This window comes from Protopterus annectens, chromosome 8.part1 (assembly GCF_019279795.1).
Source record: "Protopterus annectens isolate FY-2018-M chromosome 8.part1, PAN1.0, whole genome shotgun sequence".
NCBI classification, from domain to species: Eukaryota; Metazoa; Chordata; order Ceratodontiformes; family Protopteridae; genus Protopterus; species Protopterus annectens.
Genome location: NC_056742.1, coordinates 305498145 through 305515668, shown reverse-complemented (window position 1 = coordinate 305515668; position 17524 = coordinate 305498145). Strand labels below are relative to the sequence as shown.

General features: G+C 39.4%; 1 protein-coding gene across 1 annotated transcript in view; it reads right to left on the bottom strand.

Moving 5' to 3' along the window:
* The window catches only part of ORC6 (origin recognition complex subunit 6), a 221875-nt gene that overhangs the window by 152256 nt on the left and 52095 nt on the right, over positions 1–17524 (bottom strand). Inside the window, exon 4 of the mRNA XM_044081893.1 lies at positions 1287–1376. Coding sequence (XP_043937828.1) covers positions 1287–1376 — 90 coding nt within the window. The remainder of the gene's footprint in view (positions 1–1286; positions 1377–17524) is intronic.

The window sequence follows — 17524 nt, the reverse complement described above, 5'->3', positions numbered from 1 at the left end:
GCAACTGCATTTCAATAATTCCCCAGGGCTGATGGAGAGTTCCTCTACCTACATTCTGCTTTCCATCTGTGTAACTGGGATGCTTCAGTAACAAAACTCTGCCAGTCAGAAAAGCCTGCTAGCTAGAAAATCAAAGTTCTTAATTGTTAGTAGCAGGAAGAATCCTCAAAGTACAGTGGCTCACTTTCATGTTAGAAAAAGTCATGGCATAATGCTGATTATCATAAAAAGGATATGCATACTTCCAACAATCATCACTAATCAGTTTCCTGGTTTAGTATGTAAACTTCTGCTATGGAGAGAATTATATGCTGCTAACCACACATACCTATTCCAGGTTCCAAATTATGCAACAGAATACTTTACCACTTTAAGAACTATTTCAACTGTCAAAAAAATAAAGCATTTTCCAATCCATTTTTAGAAGTCTTCTTGTGCCTGTTTTAATGCGTTATTCTGCATTCCCTGCAGGAAATGCATTGCTGGAAGGAAACCAGTCACAGAGTGAAGAAGAAATGCTTGCCTGATTAGTTCATGATACAATGGTATCCTGGTTTATTTGTAGCAGGGTTATCTAGACACAGCCCAAAGGAAAAATATATTTAAAAAAGTACAGATACATCCCTCATGTCACAGTCAAACACACAAATTCAAGTATGCCTTTCTGATAGACTTTCTTTGAACACTGGTACTTCTATATATTAGGGCAGATGAATGCCCTGTTTCATTTTTGCTGGCCACCCCCTTCCTTTACTACTGGTCACCTTCCAACCCTTCTTAACACAACCTCCCACTGAGAACTTTAACATTTCCTTCCTTCATGCAGTACCTTGCAAAGACAATGTTATGCTCTTGCCTTCTTTCTTCATTGGATTATTATGAATGACAAACCGCTTAGTACAACACAAGTTATAGTCCGTGCTGCTGCTACCAATTTATAATATTGTCTGTGATAACAAATCTTGCTTTGTACATCTGTTTACATACAGATTTAAGACTGAAAAAAATCTGTTAGCACTACAGCTAGACTGTCATGCATTAAACTACAGGTTTCATCACAGGAAGCTGTGTTTTGTAAGTGGAACAGAAAACTCATTACTTGTAATGCAGTATTTACGTGTGAAGCTCTTTTACCTTTTGAACAAACAGGTTATGTGCTACACTGTTTCATGGGTCATACTTTCCACAACAGTGCCTTGTTTCTGTACTGTTGGTTTGACCATATAGCACTGTAACAAAGGGTAGCCTTCTAAACTGCCTTACTATAAATAGGCAAAAGCACTTACTTGCATGCTGTGAATAGTGCTGCTGTTGTGAAGAGAGGCTTTGATAAATCAAGGTCATTCTGTTGTGCATCAGATAGGCTAGCTTCATATCTTTGTAAAAAGAAAAAAAAAAACGTAATCAGTAGTAGTGGATAATACAATGTACAAGTGCAGCTTAATTTCTAACAGCAGCTGCAGCCAGAAACTGTCAGCACCAACCATTTGATAACACAAAACTACTGCCATTCCATTCTATCCTTCAAAACTATACTGCCATTCCATTCAATACTTCATCTATGCAAATGTTTATATTAGCTCTAGAACAATGCACATGAAAATCCCCCTAAAATTCTGCCAAAACATTCTTAGAGATTTAACTAGCACAGATCACAGACTAGAATTTAATCAAAAGTGATACTGGCACATCATAACTTTGTTTCATTTTGTTAACTAGGGGAGAAAAACATATCTCTCAACTGTCCAGATTTTCACAGAATGTCCAGATTTGTCAAATATGTTTAGTCTGTTCCTCATAAAATTTGTGGTTTTTAGGCAAATCACTGAGGACTGAAGTCCCTAAGTGACATGCATATGAATTTCAGACATCATATCCCTCAGGAAATGTATGATAACACAAATCCTGTTATTCTAGCAAGTTTCAAAGTTTATAAGATCAATATTTAAAATCTGTCCCTATTTCTGGGCCTTTGCACCCCCTTGTTTTAGGCTTTGTATAGATTTCCTGGACCAAGAAGTTGAAAAGTATGGAGAACTCTAGTCTAGTTTGACCATTTACAGGTTCAGCCCAGGCACACAAAGTACAACGGATGGAACTGGAACTGCAACATACAGCTTAATAGGAGTGAATTTAAAAGACTAATCAAATCCAGTTCAGAGTATGATTAGGTATACAGTGCCCATTCTATTCTGAAACAACTAAACATGGGGAAGGAAACAAAGAATTAGTCACTGAAGAAGTATAGAGAATAGAGACTTGGCATTACCATCAGAGAAAGCAAGTGTGTGGGAGAAATTGTCTATGTGCATAATATACATGGACAAACAAGTGAATAGTCTAGGTGTTCTGGCTAATCTGAGTGTGTTTTGGTACAAATGGTTCATATATGTAGGAGATGAAATGGGAAGGTGGTAGACTTGGGTAACTATACTTATATTTTTCTTTAATGCCTTTATTAAATCACTTCAGACAGACAAAAGTACATTAATAGAAAACAAAACAAACCATATTAACATTTTTTTCATTTACTTACATTGCACACACACACACACACACACACACACACACACACGTATGTATATGTGTATGTATATAAAGAAAACATACAACAACTCTCAATTTGCCCAGCATTACATAACTTGCTCAGTTCCTGCCTGCCCCTATACCTCACTCCTCCTCCTGAGTATTATGTTGCATGTATTATTCCCTGCAAATTCCATTTATTTCTTTGTAATTTGTTCCTTCCCTTTGTGACGAAAGGAGGTATGGCCAGCACAGCTAGCTGGAATTTTGTAAATAATTATATGTCATTTGTGAATATCAAATTGGTTTATACAAGATGCCAGTGTTACAAATATATTAAAACTGTATGTCATGTATACATCAAACTGATTTGGACAGACGTTTGTGTTGAAAAGGTATTTGTAAAGTGTTTGTGTTTGAAAAGTATCCACAGTGTGGCCTACTGGAGAGAACAGAAATGTACATGCACTATTGTAACGGTTTAAATGTAGATGTTTTAATAGAGGAAACTGGAAATCAAGAGGTTAACCTCAGTCCAGCAAATAAAATATATCTGAAATTAAATCACTTTATAGGCTAGGCCATAAAGATGGTATGTCACAGGTTTCAATGCAGCCAGAGACAAAGTGCTGGCAGTACCTCCTTTTGTCACAAAGATCTGCTCTGAGCTACAACAGAATAGCATTAAATATATTGACCCCAAGGATATTGCCAATATCCTGGCAGATCGATTTAGTGCCAAATTCACCCCACTCGCACCCCCTAAAGGGCCCATCTCAATACCAAAAGATTGCCAAATTCCGATAATCACGGCCACACAGGTAGAAACAGAACTTTCCAAAGCTAAGAATACAGCATCCATGGGACCAGATGACATCCCAGGCTGTGTACTACATGAACTACAAAATGAACTGGCACCTCACCTAAGTGTCATGTTTAATCATAGCCTCATCTCAGGCTTCGTGCCCACTGAGTGGCGCATAGCTACAGTTATCCCGCTCCAGAAGGGAGGATCCGCCTTGGATCCTGGGAACTACCGTCCCATCAGTCTGACCAGCCTGATCTGCAAGGGCATGGAACGCATTATCATGGAACTTATAAACAATGACATTGGCAACCTTCAGACACTGGACCCCACCCAGTTTGGGTTTGGGAAGGACTGATCTTGTCTCCTGAATCTGACTGACTTCTTCGAATCAGTCTCCAGAGCTGTGGACGAGGGTAAGGCAGTCCACACAGCCTATCTGGACCTCGCCAAGGCCTTTGACACCACCCCCCACTCTGGAATCATAGATAAACTTACTAAGCTGGGCATAAATCCCTACGTCACTCGATGGGTTGCCAACTGGCTTACTGACAGAACCCAAACTGTAAAAGTGGAGTACCTCAGGGTTCAGTCCTGGGACCACTCTTGTTCGGCATCTACTTCTCTGAAGTACAGGCCAACACTAAGGGACTCTGGCTAACAAAGTTTGCAGATGACTGCAAACTGGGAGCCATTATTGAACCCCCAAATGATGTGGATATTCTACAAAAGGGCCTTACAGAAACAGATGCCTGGTGCCAGAGCCATGGGCTCAAGCTTAATGCCAAGAAATGTATAGTTATCCCATTTGGAAAACAACATGTACCCATGAATTACCACATAGGTGGCAGGACACTAAACATCGAAAGTGTGATGAGAGACTTAGGGACACAGGTGGACAGTGGTCTCACTTTCGATAACCACATTGCCACAACAGTCAGGAAATCCTTCTATGTGGCACACCTCACCACTAAGGACTTTTCGTCCCACTGTACTCATCCCTCATTAAACCCATTATAGAGTATAATGCCCCATTTGGTATGTACCTCACAAGACATCTGCAACAGCTGGAAAGGCCACAGAAATACCTCACTAAAATAATCACAGGCCTAAAGCAGATGCCATATGCTGACCATCTAAAAAAAATCCAGCTATACTCTGTGGCATATCGTCTACTCAGAGGCGATCTCTGCTTAACATACAAGGGCATGTCAAACCCTGAGCTGTTGGGACATGCTCCACTTAAAGAAATCCCAATCCCTCAGACCCACACGCTCCAGGGATCTAAACCTTGTCATCACAATTAACAAAACATGCTGGAGGGATATGTTCCTGACCCAGAGACTCCCCTTACTCTGGAATAGATTGCCCATACATGTCAAGCAGAGCGCCTCATTGGCCCTCTTCAAAAGGAACCTTGATGATTGGATGGGAGATAGGAAATTCACCCCGGGGATCATGTCAGTCGCCCTGCTAGACAGAGGTCTAGCGAAGTAAATATTGTGGGAAGAAATATCCAGGGAATTGTTATGGCTAGGCTTGCATAGGCCCTAGGGCCAATGACCCTAGGAAGCTTTCTGTACAGTACAGAGTCAATTATCTGAAGCATCAATTATCTGAACACAGCCTTCTAAAGTTATTGGGTAGGAAAAATTATCTGAATATATAAACATTGCATGTATTCTCTTGTGCATGTTTTTTGAACTTGTAGCCCACTTGTGTGTCAAAATATTCTTTATTGTCCACTGTAAAATCGTTGAATGGTTGAAAAGTTATTGTCTGCATGCAGAAAAACACGATTTTAGAAGTTTTTTTATCTGGTTCAATTATATGTTTGATAATCTGAACTACCCCATGTCCCAATTAGTTCAAATAATCGATTCTCTACTGTATTGTCTTTGAAGTGAACCAATTACTACTCTGGAAGTGTGGAGGTATGCAATTGTTTTATGACTTCCAGCACCTGCCATAGAGCTGAGCAAAGGCCCTTGTATGTGCATTTTTACAGGTAGGTGCTAAGTCCTGCAAGCTTCCAGCAATTAGGGTTTGCATGGAAACTAGAAGTCAGATGACCAGAAGTAATGTCATTCGGCAAGCTATCCAAGAGGTAATATTTTTGATATTTTGAGAAGTCTCTTGGGGAGACTGAGCATTCTGTATTCTGTCTTGGGCCTGACAAGAAGGACCATTCACCACATCATCTGCCTTGGTCTATTAAGTTGTTAGGGAATACTATAATTCTCTTAGATTCAGTCAGGAATAAAGTGAAGTTTAGTTTAAATATTGTTTTGCTTTATTTGTCTGGATCCATCCTTTAATGTTATTTTAAAATTTTCCTGTGGTTTTGAACTCTGATGTCACTGTGAATATATACTTAGTAGTTTCTTGTTATTTTATTAAACATATTTAAACCTTTCATTGTGGCTGATCTTTGTAGAGATATTTAAGTTTTGAGATTATTTGCACATTTGGCAACACTGTGTAGGCCACTCCTAACAGCCTTGCTCTTGGTCAAACTACCATTTGTATGAATATTAATTTCAGTCAGTATATCGGGTACCCTTGAAAGAACATTAAGGTAACTGGCAAGAGTGTCTGGCAGTCAGAACCACCTTATAGTCTGGGTAGAAGGGGCATAGCTAGTAAACCTGTGCCAGCCTTTCCCAGGTGTGTGTGTGTGTGTGTGTGTGTGTGTGTGTGTGTGTGTGTACATCAAATCTCAAAGTGGGTCAGCTACTTGGGCAAGGACACAAAGCACTGGATGGACAAAGAGGGTGCTGGAGGTCTTGGCTTGAACACTCAGCTGAGATCTCAACTCTATAGTTGTGCCAGTGGGGAGTGTTATTAGGGATCTGGGGAAACCAGCCTCGAACTGTGTTCCCCATGTGCTCTTAAGGGAAATTTTGTGAAATGCAGAGAATTGCATCTGGAGATGCTGTGTGTGCACCTGTTATCCTCCCAGAGAACGTTCCCCACTGGTGCCAGTGGTGAGGATTGAGGATCCTTGATTGCTGGCCCCGAGGTGGTGGGGTGTCACATATCGATTGGCAGTGGTGGATTTACCACATCATACCCTTTTATAAAGATCCATTTCCAATTCTTTTCTCTCTTACAATATTCAATACTTCAAAGACACTTGGTTTCTATTTTGATTTCCGTTTTCTAGTAATTTTTTGGCAGCCAATAGAATTAAACTTAAAGCCTCATCATGCCTAGTCAATTCAGATCAGTGTCCAACTCAAAACAATTGTTTCCTTAGTTACATGCATTTGCTCCCTCAATATTTCTGACAGAGTATTCTGTAGGGAATGTCACGCTGCCAGCCCAGCTATCTGGAATTTTGTAAATAATTCTATGTCATTTGTGAATATTGATATGATTTATCCACAACTGTATGTTATGTACTGAGCTAAGATGTATCCACAGTGTACCCTAATGGAAAAGAACAGAAATGTATATAAACTATATACCTATGAAAATGTATGTTTTAATAGTAGAAACTGGACCACACAAACTTATTTTCTTGAGGTTTTGCAAGTTAAGTTAAAAGACTGATTTACGATTGTGCTATAAAAGTTAATTTCAATGCAGCAAGGAGATGGGATGCCTAGAACTACGGGGCCTTCTCCATTATTTTGAAAGTGTTTTATTATTTTATGACTTCCAGTTCTGAGTAAACATTTGAGATATATGCATTTTTAACACAGATGTGTGAAATTTTGTTAGTTTCTGGTTTAGCTTGGGAACTTAAGTCAGGTGACAAAAAAGTGATGTCATCCAAGCTAACCAGACAGTAATATTTGATATTAATTTAAGAACTCTCTCAGAGAGACTGTGCATTTTGTATTTTGTCTTGGACCTAGCAAGAACATCCACTCATCATCATCTGCACTTGCCTGGCTGTAAGTAAGACTTGGGGCATAGTATCTCTCTTAGATATAGCTAGGAATATAGTAAAGATTAGTTTATATGTTTTCTGTATTTATTTGAGACTGTCCTGCAATGTTGTTTTAAAATATTTCCTGCGATTCTGAAATATGAAGTTACTATGTTGAGTTACTGAGTATGGTCTTGTTCTTTTTTTATTAAATACATTTAAACCTATCTTTGTGGCTATTTGTGAGACATATTTAAGCTCTTAGAGTACTTGCATATGTATTTGGTGACACTGTACAGGCCACTCCTAAACAGCCTTGAAAGTCTTGGTCAGACACTTGGATTAATAGTAACATTACACAGTAGGATTGGACATGCTTTGTAAGGGCCTTATAGTAGCTGATAAGGGTGGCTTGTGGCAGCTGGAACTATCTTATAGTCTGGGCAAAAGGGGCACAGCTAGTAAACCTGTGCCAGCCTTTCTGTGTGTGTGTTTGTATATCAATCAAATCTTAAAGTGAGTGAGTGAGTGAGTGAGTGAGTGAGTGAGTGAGTGAGTGAGTGTCTCAGCTGCTTGGGCAGGGACATGAAACACTGCTTGAACAGAGAGGGTACTGGCAGTCTTAGCTTGGCCACTCGGCTGAGATCTCAACCCTATAGCTGTGCCAGTGGGGAATCTTATTCAGGATCATTGGAGAAACCAGCCCCAGACTGACTGAGCTCTGTGTGCTCTTAAGGGAAATTGTACTTTACTGGGTGCATATACTTTCCCAGTGTGTGCATTGCCTAGCTGTTGCCAGTGATGAGGATTGAGGCTCCTTAATTACTGAGCCAGTGCAGGGGAGTTACAGGGGATTTTTTGTATCTGCCAGCTCATTACGCTCCCCAAAACATAATTCCAGTTACCTCTTTCTACCCCATCACTCCTCCAAAACTTGCCATCTACCTGAGGAAACATTATTTTGAAGTCTACTTGGCATATAAATATACATACACAAACACTTCCAAGCAAAAATCCTAAGGATTGTGTTGCATATTTGCTTCCATTCCTCCCTTACAAATTGCTTTTCCAGAGATGACCTGCACCTGTTGCCCTTGAGATTTCAGATACTGGCTAAGGCTCTTGCCACCCCTATAGTGCCTTTTTTAGGCAAGGTTCAAAATGACAAATTCACCACCTTAACAGGTATAAGCAAGCAAAATCTGAGGGTAATGCTACTAAATGCTAGAAGTCTAAACCTCAAACCTTTCAAGATTTATTGCCCAGAGAGGTTGAGAGGTATGAATGGGAGTGGTCCACGTGTCCCTATTGGCCAGACTGCACCCAACATAAAGTCCAGCAGCCCTGGGTCACTAAGCAACTTGCCAGTAGTGTCCAGCTGCCCAGATTGGGTTACCTAGGATAGCAGTGTTGAGTAAAAGCTGGACATAAAACCAATCAGCCTGCCAAACATGAACCAAGGATAGCTACACTCAGTATAAGTTCACTAACAGGAAGAGGTTAGAAGTAGAGGACATGATGGTAAGGAAAAACACTGGATGTCCTCTGTATCCAGTAGAGGAGAAGGAAGGGCAGTGCAGCAAAGCCACTTAGCTTGGGATCTAGAGTCTACTATAATATAAAGTGTAATCATGAATTTAAGTAAAACAGCTCAAAAACGCAATATACTAATAAACCAAAGAACTAAGTACCGTAAGAACCAAGTACTGTAGAAATTTAAAATAACAAAGCTTTCAGGCCAAAAACCCTTCATCAATGCTGACATCATATCCTACTAGAACATATTTAAACAACTTCAAATACATCACAGCCAACCAAGAACAACGTTCAGTTATCTTAAATATCATGAAGTCATTTAAAAATAGATATGCAAAAAGATACAAAAAATTATATATACAGATCATAAAAATAAAATAATCACATGATGCATGTGTACATTATTTCAAGCAATTTTTGTCTATGTTTTAATATAGGTTTCAGAGATACCATCTGATTTAAACCAGGTGCTCAGTCCGCAGATAGCATTAATATCCATTTATATTCCTTTATTTCCAACTTATTGTTTATGTCACCTCTCCTAATATTTTTGTCCACAGTCTCTATAACCTTAAACGTAAAGCAATGTGCTGAATTAGTTTCACTTATATGTTTAGTTAGAGCATTAGTCAAAATGTTGCATCTACTACCTGAGTTATACTAAATTATTCTGTCTTTTAGTCTCTTGGTTGATTTGCCTACGTAGAAACTAGTACATTGTTTGCATGTTGCCAAATAAATAATGTTAGTTGAGATACATGTTGCACTACACTTGAATTAAAAACTTTCTATCTGTTGTTGTTGTGTAAAAGTAGTTTACATACTTATCAATATAGCTGCAACAATAGTTGTAGCATGGGATAGTACAAAGTTTGCTTGTTTTCACTAAATTAAAGTGCTCTTTGAAATCTTTGTAACATAATTGTTGCTTGAGATTTATATGGTTTCTATATGCAAACATAGGAGTATTACCAATATGTTGCTTCAATTTTGGTAGAACACAGTATTACCCAATTATCAGATATTATTTTCTTTATTTCGGGGATATTTCTGTTACAAGTTGTTACATATCTTACAGACGCACTAGTTTCAAAAGTAGATGACAGTGTCTCAGAGATCTCAGTTCCGATACCAAAATAGGGGCTTGCATGTATTTCGTAATGCAGCTTCATTAGAATATTTTGAGAGCATACTAACATCATAACCTCTGTCCAAGAATAGTTGCATCATTTCATTAATTTGTTGTTGATAAATATTGATATCATTGTTTAACCTGCTCAGTTCTTTGGTTTATTAGTATATTGCGTTTTTGAGTTGTTTTACTTAAATTCATTATTACACTTTATATTTGCATTTTCTATCAGAATTTAAGGCGTATTTGAGCCTCCAAGTGTCATTTCTAAGTTTTACAGCCGTTACTGTTCTTCTCGTTACATTTTACCATTAGTCGAAATCTAAATGAACTATTACTGGGACGTTCTAATCCACTGCTCTCCTTTACTGTTTCCCATGATGGTGTCCAACAGGAGATGGAGAAAGACTGCGATCATGGTGTCCAATAGGAGATGGAGAAAGACTGCGATCAGAACTTCACTTCATTATTGAACAAATTGGAGTGAAAAGTGGAAAAGTGCAAGGTACTGCAATGGCAACGTTTTAAGTTTTATAGTGCATTTACAATTGGGTATTGTACCACGGGGCTATACTTCTGAAGTGGAAAGAACTGAACATTAAATTGGGACTTGATTATATGTCCCTGATGAATAAATTTTTCCTTGATGTAGAGAAACATGTAGCAAGAGATCGCTGCATTAGAAAATTATATTTCTTCCTTACTTAACTTTACTGGGTACACTGCAGAGTATGATAGAATGCTGAAAAGACTACAAAAATATGATACAAGAATGGAGGGTGCTAAGCGACATAAACTGAAGAGGGCTATTAATGACTAATACTGGCCATATTTTATTGTGGCCGAAACACAACAGTGAGCTAACTAAAGATACCTCTAATAACTCAGTCGTTACAATTACAACCAAAACAAACTCAATGAATGCTTTGGATGAGATCAACATGCTAGATATGTTGGCTAAGACAGTTCGACCTCTGACTGGTTCAGTGACTAGAGAACAATCAGTATAACAACCTATCAATGATCATAGTGTGCTAGACACCTCCCAAGCTGCTCATTCATTGGCAGGTTAACCATCCAAGGAAACACCCATGGTTTTTCAGCTATCCCAGCAGATAGTCCAATTGAAATTACCAGAGCAGATGCAAGCGAGACAACTGAGCTTGTACAGGAGTCGTCCAATGCAGAAGAAAACGGACAGGAGTCAGAGTGGACCTCGCTCGAACAACAAAACACGGAGATGACTATCCCTACCTTATGCTCTTATTGTCAATTTGTCGAACTCTGAATTTAAAACTGCAGGCATTTCTTTGCTGCTAAAAGACCTAAGTTTTATACCTGTCAATGTTGACAATATGACAGATGCACTGACTGATTTAAAATTGTTTACGTGTGAACTAGACTTATTTTTCGCAATGCTCTGGATGCTCAAATACATAAATGTAAACGTAGAAGTACTTTTGTTCCAAACAGTCATCCTATAATATGTGCATTTAGTAACGCTTGTGAAATACATATACAACGTTTATAACGCAAGCACTCAGGTCACTCCACAACAAGTACAAATAAGACTCTGTCATTGTCCATGTTGGTGTGAATGACTCGAGACGTACCTCCCTGGACTACATGAAAAGAGACATGGAGGAGCTCTCCGATCTTGTAGCCCAGGCAGGTATGACCCTAGCCCTGAGTAGCATCCTGCCATCACCCAGAATGATACCACAGTACAAGGACAAAATGATTGACTTCAACAATTGGCTAAGCTTCTGGTGTCGTTCTAAGGGGATCCAGTATCTGTCTTCCTGGGATGACATGATCGACAAACCACGATGCTTTGCCAGAGATGGCCTGCACCTGTTGCCCTTGAGATTTCTGATACTGGCTAAGGCTCTTGCAATCCCTATAGTGTGTTTTTTAAGCAAGGTTCAAATGACAAATTCACCACCTTAACAGGTACAAGCAAGCCAAATCTGAGGGTAATGCTACTCAATGCTAGAAGTTTAAACCTCAAAATGCATTCAGTCGAGGCACTCCTTAAAATGGAGAACAGACATCTCTGCAGAGAGCACCCTGCATTACCAGGCTATAATTCATACCACACCTTTTGGCCATCTAACCTGGACAAAAACACTAAATGCGGAGGCATGTCCATATTCATTAAGGATATCCACACCTCCAGGCTAGTGGCTCAGCATAATGCATCCGTGGTTATCCAAGTGCAACTAACTCCGGGCAAAACCGCAATCCATATTGTAACTTGCTAAAAGTCCCCCACCATGCCCCAGGATTCCTACTCCTCATTTCTTGATACACTGGAAAATATTAGGGTACAACCCAACACCCTAATAACGGGCGATTTCAACTACCCCACCATTAACTGGGAAAACTACTCATGTACCAACTCTTTTGCTCAACGTTTTCTGGAATTCATAAATTCCAGTGCCTTGGATCAACTTATCCACACCCCCACCAGGGGCAGCAATATCCTAGACCTGGTCATTACCAACATGGGCGATCGGTGTTCCACATCAGAGGTCAGTTCCTCGTTGGTCAGATCTGATCACAGGCTAATCACCCTAGACATCCACATCCCACCCCCACCTCCAATTAGGGAAATCACCATAAAAAATTCTCCAAAGCCAACTTCACGCTTCTTAAGACAGAAGTGGCAAACTTCACGACACCCATGCAGATGGACAATAGAGGTACGACTGCCGAATCCTACACAAATGCACTTTATAAGCACTTACATGAGTGCATGGATTGTGCTACCCCTAACAGAACCAAGATGCTATCCTCCAAAAAAGGAAGCCAATCTGGTGGTCCCCTGCCATAAACAAACTCTACAACAGAAGAAAGAAACTGTTACAAAAAAAAGAGCATAATCCCATGATTGGAGGAACTCCCTGGACAGCCTCAGTAAGAAGCTGAGATCCCTCATAAAATCCTCCAAAGCTAGTTATAAAAAAATCACCACTGATTCTAAAGACAACCACAAAGCATTCTATAGCTATGTCAAGAATCTCAATGGCAACACTCAGATCTGCTCTAAGTTACAGCACAATGGCACTAAATATATAGAACCAACTGATATCGCCAACATCCTGGCAGATAGGTTCAGTGCTAACTTTACCCCACTCTCACTCCTAAAGGGCCCATCTCTATACCGGACGAATGCAAAGTTCCTGTAATCACGGCTGCACAGGTAAAATCCACACGCTCCAGACACAAGAACACAGCATCCATGGGACCTGACAACATCCCAGGCTGCGTTCTACATGAACTGCAGAATGAACTGGCACCCCACCTAAGCACCATGTTCAGTCATAGCCTCACCTCAGGCTTTGTGCCTGCTGAATAGCGCACAGCAACTGCTATCCCACTCCACAAAGAGGGAGCCACCACGGACCCCGGGAACTACCACCCCATTAGTCTAATGAGCCTGGTCTGCAAGGCCATGGAACGTATAATCATGGATCTTGTACACAAAGACTTTGGTAATCTCCAAACTCTGAAGCTCACTCAGTTCGGGTTTGTAAAAGGCAGATCAGGTCTCCTAAACCTGACAGACTTCTTTGAAGCAGTCACAAAAGCTGTAGACGAGGGTAAGGTGGTTCACACAACCTATCTAGATCTTACTAAGGCTTTTGACACTATCCCCCACTCTGGAATTACAGATAAACTCACTAAACCAGGTATAAATCCTTATGTCACAAGATGGGTTGCCAACTGGCTCACTGACAGAATCCACACTGTGAAAGTAGCAGACTCCAAATCTGACTTCAGACTAGTGAGAAGTGGAGTACCACAGGGTTCAGTCTTGGGTCCTCTCCTATTTGGTATCTACTTTTCTGAAGTACAGGCTAACACAGAAGGACTTTGGCTAAAGAAGTTCGTAGATGACTGCAAACTAGGAGCTATAATCGAAACTCCTAACGATGTGGACATCCTACAAAAGGGCCTCATGGAAACAGATGCCTGGTGTCAAAGCCATGGCCTCAAGCTCAATGCCAGAAAGTGCATTGTCATCCCCTTTGGTAAAAACTCTGTACCCATGAGCTACCACATAGGTGGTAGTCTACTTAACACTGAAAGTGTGATAACAGACCTTGGGACACAGGTGGATAGTAGTCTCTCCTTTGATAATCACATCGCCACAGTAGTCAGAAAATCCTTTTACGTGGCATACCTCATCGCAAAAGGTTTCTCATCCAGGAAAAAAAGAGGTCATTGTTCCCCTCTACTCGTCACTCATTAGACCCTTTATAGAGTATGCATGTGTACCTCACAAAACATCTACAACAACTGGAAAGGCTGCAGAAATAACTTACAAAAAGGATTACCGGCCTCAAACAGATGCCCTACGCAGACAGTCTCAAAAAACTCCAGCTTTACTCCATCATTTATCGCCTACTCAGAGGCGATCTCTGCCTAACATACAAAGCTATGTCAAACCCAGAGCTGTTGGACATGCTCCACTTAAAGAAATCCCAATCCCTCCGAGCTACACGCTCTAGGGACCTAAACTTTGTCACTACAATAAACAGAACATGCTGGAGGAATAGATTCTGGTTCCAGAGACTTCCCATATTCTGGGACAAACTACCTATCTATATGAAACAGAGCTCCACATTAGCACTCTTCAAGAAAAATCTTGATGATTGGATGGGAAATAGGAAATTCACCCTGGGGATCACCTCTGTGGCTCTGCTCGACAAGAGCACAGGAAAATAATTTTCTTGGGTGGCAAAAGCCAGGGTTACCTTTTTGGCTAGGCTTATATAGGCCCTAGAGCCAATAGCCTAGTATCTACTTATGACAAGGGTAAATTAATTAAATTCTATAATTTATCAGCAGATGAACGTAAAGCTTTAATAGAATTGAAAAATAATGACAAGATTATTATTAAGGAAGCTGATAAAGGTGGTGCAATTGTAATCATGAATAGGCATGATTACTACTCATCCCTGAATATATTACTATCTGATACTGACACCTTTGCAGAAATTATGAATTTAGATGTTAATAAAATTAGCCGGGTAAACAGGATTGTTTATGATTTGCAAATGATGAATGATATTGATTTGCTTGCTAGAATAAATCTTGCTGCTGGTACACTTAAGGATTTCTTTTTTTTTGGACTTGGCTGGCCTTGTTCACAGTTTTTCCTGTGGTTGTTTTCTACGAGTATTTTTTATCACGAGTGAAATTTTTGCCCTTTGGTTTGCTGAAGTTGGTGTTCGGGCGAAATTTGTGATTAAGGGCCTGTTTACCACTTGGTATTCACCTGCCGCAGCGGAACTGTTTTCACTGAGCAGAATATGCAAGATCCAGGCTGCTACGGGCAAGCGGAAGGTGCAGGATTGCTAACAGGTAACAGTCTGGGTTCAGAAGTTGGTTTAACACAGCTAATTTCTCTTTTAATTCAGCAAAACAACAATATGACTCTGCTTATGCAGAAACTACATGAACCAGCATTCCTTTCGTCAGACAGTACATTGAGTTCTCAGAAAGTGACGATGAACGTTCATAACCAGGGAGATTTTTCAGTTCCTGGAACTAGCTATGCGGATTTTACAGCACCAGGGAGAAAGCGGAGTTCTGAACATCCATGCCCGAGGGTTAACCTCCATGAATGGATTAGAAAAGACATTTCACTTTTTGGGACAGATAAATCGACAGTTTTAACCGAAGAACCACCAAGGACTTTTAACAATAAACTTGTGGACTTGGAACACAAACTTTCTAAGGTGAGGAATCTTCAATGTGATAATTCATATTTGACTGAATGTTTAAGATGCAAGCTAGTTTCTAAAGGCTTATGTCTTAAGTTTCCGACAGGCATTATCTTAAAAGAAAAAGACAAAACGGAAGTGATTTCTATGTTTGACTGATTTAGGTCAGAATTAATGCAATTTATTATTGGCTTAAATAATTCATGTGTAGAAGAGTTGATGGAAAAAGTGTCTGTGTTGAACAAAGAAATTATTGATGATTTACTTTTTGAAATCAGCATACAGAGATATGCTAATATGTATGACCGGATAGAGAAACAAGTGAGTTTGAATATGGAAAGGAAGAGGAAAAAGTTAAATAGGAATATAAGAAGGGGGTGGCATACCCTATGCCTAGGGCTTACAACAGTTCAATAACAACTGTAGAAATGAGTGGACATGTGGGGGAAGTAAGAGAGGGGATTATTACTAATAGTAATGATAATTTTGAAGCAAAAGCACAACAAGTTAATGAACAGCAATACAATGGTTACCCCCCACTCAGAAGATCAGAAAGAATAGGTAACCACAATAAACAAAGAAATAACAATGGTAATAACTACAACAATTCTTTTCACTATACCCCAGCACCTCAGGGCACCTGGAACCACCCCAGGGGAAAGCAGTGGGGGAGATGCAGGAATTAATGTTAGAAATTGATTTGCTCATTAGAAAAGGGGAAATAGAAAGGCAAAAAGAAAATGTAAGTTTCTTACGATGGTAAAGTTGTTAGTCTACATGGATTTAACATTTTTAACTACACTCTTTTGGAGATTAATAATGAAAGTTTTTCTCTTTTCAGTAAGAGTAAGTTTATTCCAAGTAGTCTAATTAGTATACCCGAAACTATGACAGAGATAAAGATATTTACCAGGAAGTTAGGATTACATTTGATGTTTCACAACAAAAATAATGAGATTTTATAAACAGTAAATAGAGAAGAAACTTTTCGACAAAGGAGCACATTTAACCCATCCCCACCCATCTCACTGTTTCAGTGCATGAGAATTTATGTCTTAGTATCCCACACAAAGAAGGGCTTGATTTGTTTTTGGAAGCAGTTATTGATCTCACTGACTTGAATAGTACTATGATTAATTTTGCTGTCAATGTTATAGATATTATTTTAGACAACAACTATTTTATGTTTGAGGGAAGTTTTTTTTAACCAGATAAAGGGTGTAACAATGGGGGCCAGTTGTGCCCCCATATATGCAAATATGGTGATGCATGCCTGGGAGTGTAAATTTGTGTTTACAACAGAATTTAAAGACAGATGGCACCTATATCTCCATTTTTTGGATGATGTCTTCATCCACTGGAAGGAACCATGTTCAGCTAACACTGATTTAGCTGATTTTTTTAATCATCTTTCCTCATTCCTAAATTTTACTAGTAATAGCTCAGATACTGGTATTGACTTTCTAGATATTAGAATTACTAAAGATGAGTCCAAGGGTATGTTTAGTTCAACCATTTTCCGTAAAGAAACATTTTCTAACAGTTATTTAAATTTTAAAAGTCAGCATCCTTTTAAAACTAGGAAAACTATTTTGAAAGGTGAATTAGTCAGAGCATCAAGAATGTGCTCTGACTGGAATTCTTTAAGAAGAGAAATCATATTTATTACTAAATTATCTGTAGAAAAAAGGGTATCCTGGGGACCTTATTTGTAAGGTAAGTCTTGAGGTGGCACAAGCCTGAGGTACGAAGTTTAAACCCCTTTTGGGTGGAGGAAGTACAAATGTGAGATCTACAATAAATCTACCAACAAAGGAATTTAATAGAAACATGGTGATTCCTTTTGGGGAGGGTTCAAAAGACATGAAAGAAATAATGAAAAAATATTAGGTCATTTTTAGGTCCAACACAGA